This window comes from Natator depressus, chromosome 3 (assembly GCF_965152275.1).
Source record: "Natator depressus isolate rNatDep1 chromosome 3, rNatDep2.hap1, whole genome shotgun sequence".
In the NCBI taxonomy this organism is placed as follows: domain Eukaryota; kingdom Metazoa; phylum Chordata; order Testudines; family Cheloniidae; genus Natator; species Natator depressus.
The window spans coordinates 69,251,328-69,271,785 of record NC_134236.1 but is presented as its reverse complement, the minus strand read 5'-3'; the positions used below and the strand labels follow the sequence as shown (position 1 = coordinate 69,271,785).

The 20,458-nt window shown below is 39.2% G+C and overlaps 1 protein-coding gene across 2 annotated transcripts in view; it reads left to right on the top strand.

Annotated features, from left to right (window-relative positions):
- The window catches only part of RNGTT (RNA guanylyltransferase and 5'-phosphatase), a 457,144-nt gene that overhangs the window by 308,514 nt on the left and 128,172 nt on the right, over positions 1-20,458 (top strand). For both annotated transcript variants that reach the window (XM_074948099.1, XM_074948098.1), the window contains one exon: positions 7,787-7,887. In XM_074948099.1, the coding sequence (XP_074804200.1) occupies positions 7,787-7,887 (101 nt within the window). The remainder of the gene's footprint in view (positions 1-7,786; positions 7,888-20,458) is intronic.

Here is a 20,458-nt window from a genome sequence, read left to right as displayed (position 1 = left end):
AGTAATGGGCGATTCGATCATTAGAAACACAGATAGTTGGGTTTGCGATGACCAGGAAAACTGCATGGTGACTTGCCTGCCTGGTGCAAAGGTTGCAGATCTCTCGAGATATCTAGATAGACTTATGTGTAATGCTGGGGAAGAGACGGTGGTCGTAGTACATGTAGGTACCAATGACATAGGGAAGGTCCTGGAGGCCAAATTTAGGCTGCTAGGTAAGAGATTGAAGTCCAGGACCTCCATGGTACCATTCTCTGAAATGCTTCCAGTTCCACACGCGGGGCCAGTTAGACAGGCAGGGTCTCAATGCGTGGATGAGATAATGGTGTAGAGAGGAGAGGTTTAGATTTATTAGGAACTGGGGGAACTTTTGGGAAAGGGGGAGCCTATACAGGAAGGATGGGCTCCACTTAAAGCAAAACCAGATTGGAACCAGATTGCTGGCATTTAACATTAAAAAGGTTGTAGAGCAGCTTTTAAACTAAGGGCTGAGGGAAAACTGACAAGTGCGGAGGAGCATGTGGTTCAGACAGACACATCTCTCATAAATATAAAGGGAAGGGTAAACCCCTTTAAAATCCCTCTTGGCCAGAGGAAAACTCCTCACCTGTAAAGGGTTAAGAAGCTAAAGGTAACCTCGCTGGCACCTGACCAAAATGACCAATGAGGAGACAAGATACTTTCAAAAGCTGGGAGGAGGGAGAGAAACAAAGGGTCTCTGTCTGTCTATATGCTGCTTTTGCCGGGGATAGACCAGGAATAGAGTCTTAGAACTTTTAGTAAGTAATCTAGCTAGGTATGTGTTAGATTATGATTTCTTTAAATGGCTGAGAAAAGAATTGTGCTGAATAGAATAACTATTTCTGTCTGTGTATCTTTTTTGTAACTTAAGGTTTTGCCTAGAGGGATTCTCTATGTTTTGAATCTAATTACCCTGTAAGGTATCTACCATCCTGATTTTACAGAGGGGATTTCTTTACTTCTATTTACTCCTATTTCTATTAAAAGTCTTCTTGTAAGAAAACTGAATGCTTTTTCATTGTTCTCAGATCCAAGGGTTTGGGTCTGTGGTCACCTATGCAAATTGGTGAGGCTTTTTATCCAACATTTCCCAGGAAAGGGGGTTGCAAGTGTTGGGAGGATTGTTCATTGTTCTTAAGATCCAAGGATCTGGGTCTGTAGTCACCTAGGTAAATTGGTGAGACTTTGTACCAAACCTTGTCCAGGAAATGGGGTGCAAGGTTTTGGGAAGTATTTTGGGGGGAAAGACATTTCCAAACAGCTCTTCCCCAGTAACCAGTATTTGTTTGGTGGTGGTAGCGGCCAATCCAAGGACAAAGGGTGGAATATTTTGTACCTTGGGGAAGTTTTGACCTAAGCTGGTAAAGATAAGCTTAGGAGGTTTTTCATGCAGGTCCCCACATCTGTACCCTAGAGTTCAGAGTGGGGGAGGAACCTTGACAACATCCCTTCGGGGAGGATCTATTAATAGAGATTCTCTTATGTCCTAGTAAGCAGGAGAGTATGGAAGATGAAATACAGGTAGGATCTGATGAGAAACAGTCAAATGAAAAAAAAGTCTCATTCAATTACAGCATGTAATGGTAGACAGCTAAAAAGTGACAAGTTTTTAAAGTGCTTATATACCAATACTAGAAGTCTAAATAATAAGATGGATGAACTAGAGTTCCTCGTATTAAATGAGGATATTGATATAATAGGCATCACAGAAACTTGGTGGAATGAGGATAATTCATGGGACACAGTAATACCAGGGTACAAAATATATCGGAAGGACAGAAGAGGTCATGCTGGTGGGGGAGTGGCACTATATGTGCAAGAAACTGTAGAATCAAATGAAGTGAAAATCTTAAATGAACCAAAGTATACCATGGAATCTCTATGAATCGTAATTCCATGCTCTAATAATAAGAATATAGCAGTAGGGATATATTACCGACCACCTGACCAGGATGGTGGTAGTGACTGTGTAATGCTCGGGGAGATTAGAGAGGCTTTTAAAATAAAAAACTCAAAAAAAAAAAATGGGGGATTTCAACTGCCCCCATATTGACTGGGTACATGTCACCTCAGGATGGGATGCAGAGAAATAAAGTTTCTTGACCCCTTAAATGACTGCTTCTTGGAGCAGCTAGTCCTGGAACCCACAAGATGAGAGGCAATTCTTGATTTAGTCCTAAATGGAGCACAGGAGCTGGTCCAAGAGGATCTGGTCCAATATAACTGAACCGCTTGGTAACAGTGACCATAATATAATTAAATTTAACATTCCTGTGATGGGGAAAACATCACAGTGGCCCAGTACTATAGCATTTAATTTCGGAAAGGGGAAGTACACAAAAATGAGGAAGTTAGTGAAACAGGAATTAAAAGGTACAGCACCAAAAGTGAAATCCCTGCAAGCTGCATGGAAACTTTTTAAAGACACCATAATAAAGCTCAACTTAAATGTATAGCCCAAATTAAAAAACATAGTAAGAGAACCAAAAAAGAACCACTGTGGCTAAACAACAAAATAAAAGAAGCAGTGAGGGGCAAAAAGGTATCCTTTAAAAAGTGAAAGTTAAATCCTAGTAAGGAAAATAGAAAGGAGTGTAAACTCTGGCAAATGAAGTATAAAAATATAATTAGGAAGGCCAAAAAAGAATTTGAAAAACAGCTAGCCAAAGACTTAAAAAGTAATAGCAAAAAAAATTACATCAGAAGCAAGAAGCCTGCTAAACAACCAGTGAGGCCACTGGACAATCAAGATGCTAAAGGAGCACACAAGGACGATAAGGCCATTGCAGAGAAACTAAATGAATTATTTGCATCTGTCTTCACGGTTGAGGATGTGAGGGAGATTTCCAAACCGGAGCCATTCTTTTTAGGTGACAAATCTGAGGAACTGTCCGAGCTTGAGGTGTCATTAGAGGAGGTTTTGGAACAAATTGCTAAACTAAACAGTAATAAGTCACCAGGACCAGATGGTATTCACCCAAAAGTTCTGAAGGAACTCAAATGTGAAATTGCAGAACTACTAACTGTAATCTGTAATCTATCATTTAAATCAGCTTCTGTACCAAATGGCTGGAAGATAGCTAATGTAATGCCAATTTTAAAAAGGCCTCCAGAGGTGATCCCAGCAAGTACAGGCCGGTAAGCCTGACTTCAGTACCAGGCAGACTGGTTGAAACTGTAGTAAAGAACAAACTTGTCAGACACATAGATGAACATAATTTGTTGGGGAAGAGTCAACATGGTTTTTGTAAAGGGAAATCATGCCTCACCAATCTACTAGAATTCTTTGAGGGGGTCAACAAGAATGTGGACAAGGGGGGGGTCCAATGGATATAGTGTACTTAGATTTTCAGAAAGCCTTTGACCAGGTTCCTCACCAAAGGCTCTTAAGCAAAGTAAGCAGTCATGGGAGAAGAAGGAAGGTTCTCTCATGGATTGGTAACTGGTTAAAAGATAGGAAACAATTTATTGTTTATTACCATGTATTCCTATGAAAGGATAGAAATAAATAGTCAGTTTTCAGAATGGAGAAAGATAAATAGTGGTGTCCCCCAGGGGTCTGTACTGGGAGCTGTCCTATTCAACATATTCATAAATGATCTGGAAAAAGGGGTAAAGAATGAGGTGGCAAAATTTGCAGATGATGCAAAACTACTCAAGATAGTTAAGTCCCAAGCAGACTGCGAAGTACTACAAAAGGATCTCACAAAACTGGCTGACTGGGCAACAAAATGGGAGATGAAATTCAGTGTTGATAAATGCAAAGTAATGGACACTGGAAAACATCATCCCAACTATACATATAACATGATGGGGTCTAAATTAGCTGTTACCACTTAAGAAAGAGATCTTGGAGTCATTGTGGATAGTTCTCTGCAAACATCCACTCAATGACAGCGGCAGTCAAAAAAGTGAATAGAATGTTGGCAATCATTAAGAAAACGATAGGTAATAAGATAGAAAATATCATATTGTCTCTATAAAAATCAATGGACAGTACACCAACATTTTGAATACTGCATGCAGATGTGGGTTGCCCCATCTCAAAAAAGATATATTGGAAAAGGTTCAGAAAAGGCAACAAAAATGATTAGGGCATGGAACAGCTGCCAGATGAGGAGAGCTTAATAAGACTGGGACTTTTTAGCTTGGAAAAGAGATGACTAAGGGGGGATATGATCGCGGTCTATAAAATCATGACTGGTGTGGAGAAAGTAAATAAGGAAGTGTTATTTACTCCTTCTCATAACACAAGAACTAGGGGCTACCAAATGAAATTAATAGGCAGCAGGTTTAAAACAAGCAAAATGGAGTATTTCTTCACACAATGCACAGTCAACCTGTGGAACTCTTTGCCAGAGGATGTTGTGAAGGCTAAGACTATAACAGGGTTAAAAAAAGAACTAGATAAATTCATGGAGGATAGGTCCATCAATGGCTATTAGCAAGGATCACCAGGGATGGTATCCCTTGCCTCTGTTTGCCAGAATCTGGGAATGAGCGACAGGGGATGGATCACTTGATGATTACCTGTTCTGTTTATTCTCTCTGGGGCCCCTGGCATTGTCCACTGTCGGAAGACAGGATACTGGGTTAGATGGACCTTTGGTCTGACCCAGTATGGCCATTCTTATGTTCTTAATAAATCTATCATTCTGGGTATTCCAGTGATCTTGCTCTGCAAATGATTTACCACTTGCAATATACTATAAGTATTGCTACACTAGTAGATCTGTACATGAAGATTTCAGCTTTCTACATGTCTTGACAGATGATACAGTATGGTAGGATAGTTAGGGAACGTTGGAGTTCAGTCATGTTGGAAGGACAGAGCAGTAGATGGAATGGCAGAACCTTCTGTTCATTTCGGCAAAGGAAAGGCAGCTGCTCCTCCAACAACTTTCGCTTCTTTCCTCTGTTCGCTGTTTCTCAGCAACTGTGATAACAGCAGTCCAAGACTTATGATTTCACAAACAAACTATGGAGAAGTTTGGTACAAATTGGTGTGTATTAAAGAACTCATATTTGGTCAAATACTGAATAACTAGAAATACTATTTGGCCATAGCCAAATTAGAATCCAAAGACACAACAATAAATAATACAGTTGCATGTATTAAACTCAATCATGTCTTCCAGGAATATATATTTAGTAATAAAAAATTATCCCTATTTAATGGCATTCCCTCGCCAAAAAAAAAAATTGATTTGTCATCATCAATACATTGTGAGAATCACTATGGAGAGTAACTCTATTTTGAGTAAGACGATGTGCAGGACTTTCAGTTATTCCAATTTTCTATCAACACATTTTGATAAATTAATCTATCCTGAAAATAATTTTTAATAAATGATTAACGGATTTTTTTTAAAATATGAAGTGAAGTAATGCAGTCTGGAAAGGTTAAAGACCTTACTCTGAATAATGTTATGCTTATATAATTGTCCTATTCCGTTAGATAAGTAAGTTTATGTGATATTAATATCTACCTCTCTTTAGCATAGTAGCTGATAATGACAAAACTATGGTTTGAAAATACAGATTACTAGAGTGAGGAATGAGACAAGTAGCCTCCCTTGAAAGAAAGTAGGTACTTCAGACTTGCAGTCTTTCACAGATTACTCTTGTAAGGGATAGTGTGGGAGAGAAATGACAGTGAGAGGGAGTGACTGGTAGCTATGGAAAGAGATCGGAGATGGCAGCTGGAAGATCTAAAATGAACGGACTCTAAGAAGGAGGAGAGATTAATATTTTATGGCTTGTGACTTCTTTTGTATATCACCAGCAGTGTCCTAGGCCCTTTGCAGAAGGGTGTGCAGATAGTCAACTTGCCCTGGATAGCTCACAATAGTATACATATCAAGCAGAGCAAGGAAAAGCAGTTAAATGTTACAGTGCAGTCATGTCTTATTAATTCCACTGAAATGATAGATCTAGGAGGAAGAGAGTGGAGGCATGTTTATTTGGTTGGGAGGACTAATGAGCCATAATGATGGTTAAGGCTGCGTGTCTGTCATGGAAGTCACTGATTCTGACTTTCCGTGACATCTGCAGCGGCCGGTGCAGCTGGCTCGGGGCTGCCCAAGCCGGGCAGCCCCATGGCCAGCAGCAATTGGGGTTTAGGAGGGGGCTCAGGGTGGGTTAGGGGGTTGCAGTGTGGGGCAGTGCTTGCCTGGGGGGCTCCCCGGCTCCCATTGGCATGTCCCTGCAGCTCCTAGGTGAAGGGGCCAGGAGGCTCCGTGTGCTGCCTGCGGCTGCAGGTGCCGCCCCCCACAGCTCACATTGACTGTGGTTCCCGGCCTGTGGGAGTTGCGGAGCCAGCACTTGTGACAGGAGCAGCACGTGGAGCCCTCCTGGCCGCCCCTCCCCCTAGGAGCTGCAGGAACATGTCGGTCTGAGCCAGGTAGGGAGCCTGCCAGCCCCTCCCAACCTTCCCCCTCCTGCAAGGGTCCCAGACTGCACGCTGCTGCCCTCTCCCACCAGTGCCAGTGGGGGTCCTGGGCCACCCTCTCCTCCCCCAGCACCCGCGGTGCCCCTGGACACCCCCCCCCCCCCACACACACACACTCCCCCGAGCACCTGCGGACCCCCAGCTCAAGTTTTAGTTAGGGGTATATAGTAAAAGTCATGGACAGGTCACGGGCTGTGAATTTTTGTTTACTGTCCATGAGCTGTCCATGACTTTTACTAAAAATACCCATGACTAAAACATAGCCTTGATGATGGTTATTAGTTTTATCCCTGATGATATAAGAGAAGATTGCTTCTTTTACATTATAAAGAAATAGAAATGCTAAATACAGACAGGAACTTCTGACTAAATGCCATGGGTCTCTTACATGTAAATCACATAGATGAGTCCTAGTTTAAATGCAAAGAGCATCATATAGTAGTAGGTAACAAGGTAGTTCTTCCCACACACTCAGACCCCCAACCCACTGCCTGACTTTATTTTAAAATACAGTGAACTGGTGAATTCTATCATATCCCTGAATACTTAACATACTATACTTTTCATTATACCCTGTAAGTTGCATCTTACAATTCAGTCAAGTAGGTACACTATCTCTTAGGCAACTCATCTGTGCGTATTGTTCCTGGATAGAAAAGCAGCATACAAAGGTAGCAGTCATGGTTTTCTTTAATTTTTACGCAGCACAGTCTTCCACTGGTAGAAAAATGTTTCTAATTGGATCTATCTGAGGAAAAAACGGGGTGACTGATCATGACTTGTTCACATTGTGTTTAAAGAAAAAAACAACCCATAACAAAACAGAAAAAACAGTACAGCTAACAGAATCACTGGTCTTAACATAATCTGAAAAATTTGAGGGTGCAAAAAAGATGTTTCTATCTATATATCCATCTATCTATCTAACATTTTAGATTATTCTTATGCTGTTTCATCTCAGTTTAAAAATTTCCATGTGAAAACACCTTTCTAGGAGAATGTTATCTTTTTATTAGCCAGAAAGACCTGACAAGTATGTTAATTTATATTTTCTTTCTCAGTTCTTTGTCCTGTGCAATTGTTTGAATACAGTGGAATAGCAAATCAGATGTAAAATGAAATGGTGAATACTCTATTTGTTGCATCTAAGTATTGTATTTTGTCATACATTTTGCCAAATACTTCAGTTAAAAGAATATACTTAACTACAACTACCCCAGAAGTAAACAGTCGATAAAGTAGAAAATGCTGAATTTTAACTTAAAAAAAAAAACCTAATAAAGCATAATTAAACTGCTCTTTAATTTGCTTTAGAAATACAAGCCTGGTCGATGTGATGATATTTTGAAATGGAAGCCACCCAGTCTGAATTCTGTTGATTTTCGTCTAAAGATAACAAGAATTGGTGGAGAAGGGTATGTAATCTCTTCCCTTCCTTACCCTTTTTAAATATAATCTAAAATATTCACTTGAATGGTCCTTAGCAGCAAAAATTTCTCTGGTATTATTTCTTGATCTTTTCTAGTTTTACCTCCCCTTCTCCCACACACACAGCCTACTTCACTTTCTGTAGCATTTGTCCATTAGAAGCATAGCCAGTTGTTTCTTTGACTTGTGGTTGGTACTGTACCAAGAAGCTGTACTGCAGATGTATATAATGTAGCTCTTGTCAGTCTTATAACTGAATTTCCCTAATTTGTTATTGTGAAAGAAGACACATTAAATTCAACAGCATCTCTTGTGCTTTTAAAAATTAAATTTGCTGTATGTTAAATTATTATCTATCCACAACTGCACAAATGATGTAACAATGAAGATTTATTCAAGACCTTGCTTTAATGTAGCTCTTTGACTTATTAGTTATTCTTTAATATCCACCAAAAACCCATCAAGGAAGGTAAGGTTTCATAGCCCAAGACATTTAAATGTTCTTTAGATTACGTCACATCTACATATTTCTCTGTGTGGTGCATCTGCTGCTTGTAAATTGCATAAATATATTAAGCAAGGGCAGTTCCCATGTGTGATTGTACTGGGGTTTAAGTCATTAAGTTACGTTTTCCATGGAAGAGGTTTTGTTTAAAATCAAGTTAATTGATTTTCAGGTTGTTTAATATTTTAATATCTGGGTCTTATTCCTGCTGACAGTTTGATATAGTTACTTTTAGCTTTTCTCTTCATTCCTCTAGTAACTATGAAGTATGTAGTTTTTGAGTTAATTCATAAATTGCTCATTATTCCAGTGAACAGAATTGAATAATAGTAATAATAGTACATCTAACTCTTTAAAATACTTGCAGGTCTTGTTAATATATAGAGATTGTGGTAGATTGTGAGTGTCTCTCATCCTAAGGACATGGAGAATTATCTGAAAATATATAGAATTACTAACTTGTGGGTATGGCACAAAGCCAAAAAATACCTGTTTGGATTTCAACAGAAAATGTGTATTTAATACCCAATAGAAAAACTGTTACTGTAGGGAATATATTAGAATGTTTGTTTTTAAGTTTAGCTTTTGAGAGGCAGATGTTTCCAGTTTAAAAAAAACAACACATTCTCATGTTCACTTTGCTTTCTTAAAAAAGGATATTGATAGTAATCACATTATAACTGCTCAGCTGGATGATTTTCCATAATAAAAATTAAGCTATATTAGCCAAACAAGGTATTTAATTGCAGGGTAGTTTTTTGTGATTTCTGCTGAAGCTTTAAAATCAGTGATGAGCCATGATATCCAAACAAAAAAAGTTCTATCGTTTCATTTTAAGTGAAGTATGCATTTGATAAGATGATACTGATTTCACACAGAAATAATAAGCAGAGACAAGATGCTGATTATAATTTATTCAATTTGGTAGATTTATGTTGCTATTAGATTAGAAAAGGAAAATGTTATAAACAAGAACAATTTCTAGAGACTTGCCTAGAATCTGTTGGAGGTAGGATACTTGACTACATAAATCATTGGTCTGTTCTCATATGGAAAGTCCTACTTTCAAAAACTGAGAACATTTATTATATTCCAGCTACATTATATGTTTGGTGCCCAAAATACAGAAGTGACTTCTAAATTTGTGTGCAAATGGTTACTTGTATGCAGGCTTGGCGGAATTGTAATTGTATTTATTTCTAATTTTGACAGATAATATCAAAATTATTTTTAATCTTTTTTTTTCCAGTTTTTATCTATTTAAATTTTCACAATTGCTGACAATAAATGCTGAGATTCAAGAAGTTAAAGCTTTAGAACCATTAAAACACAAATTGTCAACCTTGCATGTCAAAATATATCAAATAAATATCCTTAAATCAAACTCTCTTAAATTCTCAAGCATCATTTATTTACTTTGCCTGTCTATAAATTTCAATTATCATCGGTGGAAATATTTTTGTCGGTTTGCGTGCGTAGGGTTAAATTGATGTTTACCTATATTTAGTGATAAAAATCTAATTCTTCCAAGCCTACTTTATATATCTTTGTGCCCATATTCCCTGCATAAGCAGATGTTGCATAGCCAGTTCAGACAGCCCCTTTTGAAAATTAAGCTCTAAATATCAAATGCAACGGGTAAATGAACAACTTAGATTACAAACTTAGATATTTTTACCTGGGTTGCTTGATTATTAGCATATAGACACCATATATTTTCAGTGTGTGCTTTACTACATCACATGTATTATTATTATATATGTAAAAAGAATCCAGGATTGTCAGACTGCATGTCACTCTGAAGCATAGAATGTCCATAGAGCCAGTGTGAAGCGAGGAAAACAACTACAAATATGGCTGAGGGCTCTTTTTTTTCAGAATATCATCAGTTCAATCGCTTGGATTTGTGTTCTGTTATCATTCAATTTTTAAATTCAGAGCCATATTGACTTTACAGATTATTCCTGTGCAAAGAATTCTATACTATTGTGATATCAAAGGCAACTCAACCAATCACCATCCTTCTTCTACAGCTAATTTGCATGCAGCAGTTTCATTGGTTGCATGAAGGAGGAGTGTGAACATAAGGTGGTGTGGACATAGAAAATGGATTGTTTGATCCAACTGTCAGACCTGTGCAACAGCACAGGCTTTCAGCTATTAGATCATTTGTGTATTAGAGAGCCTAGGAACCTCATTTGTGGGCCAGGACCTCATTGTACTTAGGTGCTGTACAAACACAGAACAAAAAGTCAGTCCCTGCCCAAAAGAGTTTACATTCTGAGTATAGGCAAGTATAAATAAGAGAACAGACTGACAAACAGATGAACAGGAGAGCACAATGAAACAATATTAGTGAGTATGACAGGCTGTGGTCTCCACATACCAGCAGCCTAACTGTTGTTAAAAGTTAACATTTTAATTAAGTTTTTAACATAACTAAACTCACAAGGGCCTACCAAAAGAAATTTAATGAAGTACTGAGTAAAATATTATTTATTGTAATTTTTAAGGAAATATTTATGCTGAATAGTGATCTATAAAATCATAGCCTCTGACCAGTTAATCACAAATAATGTATAAGTAATATGGTGCAATTAATTGGCACCATATTAATTGTTAATTTATTGTTAATTAATTGTTAATTAAATTGGCAATTAATTGTTAATTTAATTATTCAGTTTATTGCTTGGCAAAACCTTAACAATGTAGTCCCAGGAACTGTGTAAGGTGGGTCATTTATCTGGCTGGCTGGAAGAAAAGGGCTTGTTCCTCTTATAAGGGCTCCATCTGCAATTGATAGCAGAGGGGGAAGTTTATCTGGATGGGGCAAAGAGGAACAGGAAGTGGCCAGACCAGGTGTGTGTGTATGGGGCAGGAGGCACTGCCATTCCAGATGAACAGAGGAAGGGGATGGAGAGGACAGTATTTATACTTCGGGCAGGTCCAGAGAAGCCCTCTCACTAGGATCAGACAGGCAATACCCATCATGGAATCAGAGTAAAATTAAGTTTCTTCATGATCCACTGTGGACATTATGCTAGTCACCAATTTTTCTTGGGGTCTGGGAAGGAATTTTCCCCTCACTGCCAGATTGGCTGAAGTGTAGTGGACTTTATCACCTTGCTCACAGTGGGTCAAGGACTCGATGAGGGGGCAGGGAAATTAGGTTAAAATTTCACAACTTAGTAAATAAAAAATGTGGCAGATACCAGTGTTGGTACTCATTACAAAAGGGATATCAGATAAAACGGATTTGAAGGGGATGTAAAGGGAAAACATCCTTTAAAGAAACTGGGGAAGCGGGATTCAGGGTTCCTAATGTCTTATACAGTGGGGAATCAATCTCCCTCCCTTTTTAAAACCCCTTAACCCTCATAGGGGAAATTGGTGGGGTCCTAGCAGTGGCTTGGCTGGGAACAGATTGGTAAGGGAGAGAGCTGAAGCCAGCCAAAGAGGTGGAGACCAGGAAATATTGATGACATGCATTGTACAATTTGTTGCTGAGTATTTCCAGACATTTTAAATGAATAAAGCTGCAGCCTAATTAAACCACATTCATTACCTTGTCTTTCTTCCAGCATGGCTAGTACAGTTGTTTGAAAGGAATAACAGAAATATAAGGATTTTTTTAGATGCTGCAGGAGTATCAAAAAGAATCACATACAAGTTTATGCTTTAAAAAGGAGTTTCAGGACTCTGAGCACTGCTATAATAAAATGGCTATGAACAAGCACCTGTTAGATTGAGTTCTAGTATAACTAGAAAATCTGTTTCATTAAACTGAATGCCTCGCTGCTAGCAATTCTAAAATTATGGCATTGGGCTTCCTTTTGGTTTGTTCCCAAGCTAGGCTTTCTGAAAAAGCAGGCATTGATATAACTGTCAACCTGTTAAGGAAAGTGGTTTTTTCCCTTAGGTCAAAAATACTATATACTGGACGGAGGCTTGACAGCTGAGCAATACAGAAGTGATTAGAGAGGTACCCTGAAATTCATCCGTTATTTTATAATACAATTAAGCAGTGATGTTTATGGAATCAGAATTTATGTCCCTATATTGATCTGTCACTGACAAATGGTGAGACAAAGCCGCATTTATCTCAAATAAACACTTGAAAATCCTTTCTGCTCTCCATGGAGAGCTGAATAAATGGATTCTGAAATAGTAAGCTAAGGTTACTGCTCACAATTAGCAAGTCCTCCATTCTACTTTAACTTTTACTTTAAACATGGGCAAATACCTAGATCCCTACCACCTCAGGATGTGATCTTATCAGCGCTCACAACCTAAGCAGTGTTGGTGCAGGTCAGATTATAAGAATACTCAAGTTATTTTAGGAAGTGGTGTTGGCAGTGCTCAATTTGTGCCAGGGCTTGCCGGGGCTGAGCCCCGGCAGATCTGGGCTTGGCGGTTCATAGCCCCCGCACCTCTGGGCTTGCCGTGTCAGTTATGAAAATTTAAAAATTGTTTGAGCCCCAACACCTCTTTCATTACAAATTAAGAACTGTGTGTTGGTGATTCAACCACTATCAGTCTTTTCACTGCAGCAGTACTTATCTAGTGCCCTTAGCATGGGATTACGGGACACTGTGCTGTGGGACCCATAGTCTTTTGGATGGAATATGTAACTGAGATCCTAATTACTTGTAATAATCTTGTGGTAGTTTTCATACCAAAAAAAAAAGGGGCGGGGGGGATTGTCTGTGGTGATACCAAATTCCCATTTGTATAATTATTTTCTACCTACCTAACATTCCTCCTGTGGTTTTACATGTAGTTTCTATCTCTAAATTGTTCTGAGATGGTGGTGTTCTTTATTAAGTAGCTGCTGTGTTCACTCCAGACATAACTGTATTCAGTGATGGATGGTTGGATGATTCTTTTATTCTGTTCAGTCCTTTTCCCAGTGAAGTCCATGGGAATTTTGCCATTGAATTAAAAAGGAGCAGGATCAAGCCCATAATTTGTAAAGTATCATCAGGATAAAAGTCTCTATAAAAGTCAAATGTTATTACTACAGCAAGTTGCTGTAAATTACAGGCATTGCTCCACCCCAGTAAAAGGCAGATTTTATAGTTTTTTGTTATTATGTTACACAGATGCTTGATCCTAAAGTCCCAGTCCAGTTTTAGTTGTATTTAATAATCAGCTGAATGAAAAAAAGTTTTGGTGGAGGGCCTGCATCTCACAAAAGCAAGAAATTCAAACTGGAGATCTCCCCTATTCCATACATTTAAAAGAAGGTTAACTTCACTTGCCACTACTTTGAAATTCCTTCAGATTTCCCCAGGTTGTAGTCTCATAACTTCAGGCTCTTCAGCCTTTGAGTGGTTTCTTGTGTTTTGCCTAAACTATATTGATCCTAATAGCAGTAAAACTTCAGGAACATGAACATACATATCTATTTCATTGCTGAGTGATCTGTTAATCAAAGCACATTAGCAGAAATAAGATATTCGATTGCTGCTCTGCAGCACCCTGGATTTATCACAAATGGAGAAATACTTTAAGAGTCTGAGATAACTTATCCCAAAGAGCCACATTTTAAGAACATTTCTGGAAAAATGAAACAAATATTGAAACGTTTGAAGAATCCTCAGGCATCAGTTTGTCAGTGTCCACAAACTTCTAGATACATAGTAGTGGCATACAAGAACTGAATCTCAAAACTGTTCAGTCATTTCTCTGTTAGCTCTCCCTTTGTGCAGTTTGCCTGGTGGCTTTCTGAACAGTGTGTGAAAAACAAATGACAGACAAACGTTTGGTCTGATTGGCTCTGAATGGAAGCATCCTAACAGGTGGGACAATCAGATTTGTCAAACCATTGATACTATTTCAAATCACAGAAGAGCATCAATTTTGTGTGGAACTTTGACATATAGGAAAGGTTCAAAGGAATTTTACCCATCTTCTAAGGGAGAAATAAATTATAAGGTGTAATTTTAAAAAAACATGCTTGGGTGTCAGGAAGTCAGGAGTAGCAGTGTGTGTGCTGGGAGTGTAAGAGGCAGAAGACAATGTAACCATGTTGGCCACATACATTCAGAAAAATTGAAACAGAGGGTCAAATGTCAGTAATACAGGGTTGGAGACTGGGAGTTGAAGTGAAATATGTTTCAGGACACCATACACTTGTTATAATCCAATCCTGGACCTTTTTGCTACCAACAAATATATGAAATCATTCTTTGAGCCATAGAGAGCTAGTCACAGACCCCTTTGGTTGGATGTAATGTTAGATGATGTGATATACTTTTCCTTTACAGCTAGAGTAATCTGGAACATTTAATGGGGAAAAAGCTCAAATCATTTTAATTGTCAGAGAATGGACATGAAGACCATGATTTGTCATTTCATATAAATAGTAGTCTCCTTATTTCAGTCATGAGTTGCCCTATAAATCCTACAGACTTGTCTGTGAATACTAGTGCTTCCTTTCCTTCCCAAGCTGAGAAATATTAACCAACCAGTGACTGGAAAAATCATAACACAAAAACTGTTAAACTAACACAATACACTGTGCAGGTTTTTTGTGGCCTTTCCTTCCCCTTTACTTTGTTTATGAACTGTCAGTTTAGGTTGTCAGGTCTTCAAAGACAGGGCCTTTCCATTCCTGGCACTGTGTTCTGTTCTGTACAGGTTCTTATACCACACTAATCACTTTAGTGTCTGAGCTGTATACAAATCATAACAATATCAATTCCACAAGATTATAATTTGTATTATATTAGTACCCAAATATCCCACTCAAGATTGGGGTCCCATTGTCCTGGGGGTCCCCTATGAACATAAAATAAAAGGTAGTCCCTGTCCCAAAGTGCTACAGTACAAACAAGGACAAGATGCAAAAAGTGGGTGTAGAACTCAGTGGGGGAGTGACAGTGATAGGTACAGACATTTGCATATATTAGCTAAGTGTAAATGTCAAAGTTTTGTTTTCTAATTCATGAAAAAGAAGTGTAAATTGATCCCTAACAAACCATTTGCTAAAACTTATTGAGGCATTTACCACAGGCATCGCAGAAGAAGTAGCTCTTAAGAAGGGTTTTGAATGAGGCCAGGGTGTTGGCTGTGCAAAGTGATTCGGAGGGTGCATTATTTGTATGAGGGACAATATGGAAAAAGGCACAAAGGTTCTTGTGATAGAAATGTGCAATGAAGGCTGCCAGCATTGGCATGGTGAAGGAGGAGGGTTACAACACACTCGGGTCAATGTTTATCTGGATGCCACAAGACTCTGCCTCGTGGTATTGTCACTATATAGTCTGTATTGCTTGTATCTGGGTATTTAGAATCACGCTCTGACACTTTAGTTCAGTTTAAAAAAATCCACTTTTAAATCTGGACAGCATTTATGCTGAACATAATGTTGTACCTTCCACAGTTAATATTCAGCATGCTTTTGGAATGTCTAATGTTGGGTTTAAAAAAAAAAAAAGAAATAAAAGCTCAGTCTCAGTGTTTTATGCGGCAAGTGGCAGCCTTGGGCAATCTCCATCTGTCAGATAATTATTCTACTTTAGCTACTCATTTCTCCAGATTTTTAAAAACTTTGCTTCACATCATCCTAAAATTATCTGTATGCTTGCAAAGTGGAATTTAAATCTATTCTTACATGTTCTATAGGCCCTGCTTCCTTCAAACCATGAGGGCCAAGTTCCCTCTTGACGCACCTCTCTTAAGGTGGACTTTCCGCTTGCTGCAGTGTCAGATACCTAAGAGCTAGTTGTTCTTTTAAGGAAAAGTTTGTGCATTTCGCCTGCTTCTCTCCAGACAAGAGGTCATGAGGAGGGATCGCAGATATCATGTCTCTAAAATTAACCCATTTCTTATGAATTAGTCTATCTTGTTAGATATATTTTGTTCTAAACCCCCTTTTCCAAAAGATATTCCATAAGTTATGTAGCTTGGATTTAAGGTGAAATATTACTCAAGTGTACCACATTTCAGGAAATTGGAAGTCTTTGCCTTATATTACAGAAACACAGAACTCAAAGTAGAGCTCGTTGAAATTTTTTCCATAGACTTGTTTTTGATGGAAAATTGGTGGTTTTGGCCGTATGCATTTTTCACAAGAAGTGTCTGCTTTCTGTGGAAAATTTTGATTTGTTTCCTCCATGAGAGTTGTAGTTCAGGTGCCTCCCATCTCCATTCTCTTCTGTGGGCTGGGTTCTCCAACCGGACTGCGTCAGCCACGGTGCACGATGGTCAGGGACTCCGAAAATTCACCATGGTGGCTCAGCAAGAGGGGAAACTGTGGTGTGCCTTGGGACATGTAGTCAAACCACGAAGCCCAGGAAAATGGGAACATGAGGCACCTGACCTACAAATCCCATGATGTACTATAATGGTGTTTCAAAATGGAAAATAAAGGCACAATTTTCTGCCAAAAAGTCAACATTTTCCCTGGAAAATGTCAGTGAACAGGTATTTTTTTGGTTTTGTCAAAATTTACTCAGGGAGGAGAATACCCTACGTTCTGACAAGGTGTAAATCAAAGTATCTCAATCATCCAACTTCTATGCAGCTTAAACTGGCCATTAAAATAAAGTGTATATTAAACGGCAGAAGAACCCACCTGAGGAGCCATTTCTTCCTACTGAACAGAAATGCTAGACTTCCTATGAAAAATTCCACTCAGCAGCTATTTAGTCTTCTGTATGCATTCTTAATTGTCTAGCCTTTTAAATGAGGAAATGACATTTTGTAGTATTAAACCTATGTTCATTACAAACACATCAAATTTAGTAGCATCTTCAACATGCCAAGCTGAGATAGTTTTGTTTGAAAATGAACTCTCATTAAGGGAATGGTCTGCATTTATTTCTACATTCCATTGATCTCTTTGGGGGTGTGAATGTAATAAGGAGCATTTTATCAGTCTCTTGCCTTTGGCCTTATATATATATATATATATGTGTAACCATAAGGTGGAGTGTAACATGATGTGAAATATTTTTTTTAAATCAAGTCTGGATCTGTTTGTTTTCTTTTTTATCAGGTTCATATACAAATATCGCTGTTAAATAATTTTGTGGTAGGCAGTATATATGAAGCCATCTTGAAGACAATTAAAGCAACACAGGTCATGATAGAATAGGGTAATATGTGAAGATAAAAGTTCAAAATAAAGGTAATCATTAAACAAATATCAGATATCACTGTAGGAGGATGAGGCTCTAGTCAGCAGTGTAGGATAGACTTCCTAGGCAGATATTGAAAGATAGCTATCAGCTGCCTCTGTTCATAATTAAGAGTTCTTGTGAGTCCAGCCCAAAGCAGAGTAATGTAGGCATCAGAAAAGTGAGTGCCTTGGATATGTCTGTTCTCTGCTCATACTTTCTGCTAAACAGCAGAACTTTATATAATCTCAAATCACCTGGTACAAGGAAGCAGGAATATTCACATTTGGGAACTGCTGAACAGCTAAAATGTTAAGTGTCTGTAAAGAAACCTTTGTTTTGTACTTCAAGCTGCTCTAACTCTTTCAACAGACAAAGACTTAACTGCTATTAGAAGAAGCTAAGACAGGTTTAAATGTCATCTTTGAAGATAATGGGAAGGAGCATTGAAGGGAGGAGAAAGTGGCAAGATTTTATTTGAATTAAAACCTTCCTCATCTTTCTCACCTTCTTGTCTCATTTTCACAATGTTCACAACTGCTACATTTAAAAATATTTAAGTTCAATATTTAAATATGTTGATATAAATGTTTAATATGATAGACTGTGATTCTTGTTCTTACCTCCAATTCTTTAGTTTAATTGCTTGGACCCCAGTCTTTCAAAGGCTTAGGCCTTGTCTACACTACAAAATTAAATAGACTTAAGTTATGTCGACATACAGCCACTGCTGTAATTAAACTGCTGTTGCATGTGCACACTACACTCCTTGTGTCGCCAATGCACATCCACAGTGGCAGTGCTTGCACTGATGCAGAGAGCAATGCACTGTGGGTAGTTATCCCACTGTGCAACTCTCTACCATCTAGTGCCAGGAGTTTTGGGAAGGGGTTGCAATGTCTCATGAGTGCAAATGGGTCACACGGGGTGGCTGGGAACATGAGTTCAGCCTTCCATGATGCAGTTTTCTTTATTCCATCATTCAATGGGCATCCTGTTACATTTCATGCCACTTTTCCAAAGCCCCGCTAGTTTGTGCATCTGCCATCTTTGTGAGAAGCATGGATCCTGCACTGCTCTTCAGTATTTCATTGAGCAATATGTACACAACAAGCCCAATCTTGCAGTATTTTCTGAGCTGTGAGTCTGATGATGACGCCTTGGGTGGCTGCCTTGCTGTGCGCCATGGAAAGAAACAATTCAAGATTGCTGTTGGCATTCACGGAGGAGTTGCACAAGGCAGACTGATGGTTCTGGGCCCGAGAAACAAGCACAGACTGGTGGGATCGCAATGTTATGCAGGAATGGGATGACAAGCAGTGGCTGCAGAACTTTTGGATGCACAAGGCCACATTCATGGAACTGTGCAGTGCTCATCAGAGTCCGTTGGCGCAGCAACACCAAAATGAGAGCTGCACTCACAGTGGAGAAGCAAGAGATTGCTTTGTGGAAGCTTGCAATGCCAGATTGCTATCGATCAGTCGGGAATCAGTCTGGAGTTGGTAAATCAAGTGTGCAGGGCCATTAATCACCTCCTGCTATGAAGGCTTGTGACTCTGGGCAATGTGCAGGACATAGTGGATGGGTTTGCAGTAATGGAGTTCCTGAACTGCAATGTGGCAATAGATGGCATACATATCCCTATTTTGGCACCAGACCACCTTGCAACAGAGTACATACACAAAAAAGGCTACTTTTCTATGGTGGTGCAAGTGCTTGTGGATCATGGGGTCATTTCACTGACATCAGCAAGGGCTGGTCAGGAAAGGTGTATGAACATGCATCTTTAGGAACACATGCCTGTACAGAAAGATGGAAACAGAGACTTTCTTTCCAGACCAAAGGATTACCACTGGGGGATGTTAAAATGCTAATAGTGATCCAGGGAGACCCTGCCTACCCCTTACTCCTGTGGCTCATGAAGCTGTACACCAGCCATCTCGACAGCATGGAGCACTTCAACAGCAGGTTCAGCAGGTGCAGAATGATTGTTGAATGTGCCTCGGGCTGTTTGAAGGGCCACTAGTACTGTCTACTCAAGAGATTAGACCTAGATGAAGAAAATATCCCCATGGTCATAGATGCCTGCTGTGCGCTTCATATCTGTGAAGCAAAGGGGGAGAAGTTTCCGCAGGGGTGGAGCATAGAGGTGGATTTGACTGTCTGCTGATTTTGAACAGCTACATACCAGGACAATAAGAAGGGCTCAATGGGGGGCTGTTCAGCTCAGGGAGGCTTTGAAGGAGCATTTTAACAATGAGCCACAGTAATGTGTATTGCTGTAGTGTACTGTGCCAGGCATTGTTTTTTGTTTTTTGTTTTTTTTGCACCATGCCCTGAACCTTGTGATGAGTGGTGTATGCATGCTACTATAACAATGCAAATACAGCTGTTGCTGTTTATCTTTATATTTTGGCCACAGTCACTGTATGTTGGAGACTAATAAAGATGAATTAAGTTTCCAGAAATATACTTTTATTCCACACCCATGCAAACATACCTATTTAAAGCTGAAATAAACTTCATTCATACAGGTAAAAGTATCCTTAAAGGGTAAGGAACAGGAATTCACTAATACATACACCAACATAGTTGCTCACAGCTGGGTGTATGTGTGACTGGCATTGTGTGTACTCTCCCATGGGGTTCAGTGCCTGGGGTATTGCTGTGGCCCCGGAAAATGCGTGAAATGAGTTGGGAGAATGTATGGAGGTCCCAGAATGCAGTTCTCTATTGGCTAAAGGGAAGATGAACCCGGATGTGCTCAGCCTGAAGATCAGTAAGGGACTGCAGCATGTCTGTTTGCTCCCAAAGCAGCACTATCATCTTTTGCTGCCCGTTTCTCGCGTCCTCACTATCCCTCTGGATTTTGTCATTTATCAGGACCCTCCAAGCGCTCTGCTTGCAATCCAAAGTGCCAGAGGCTTT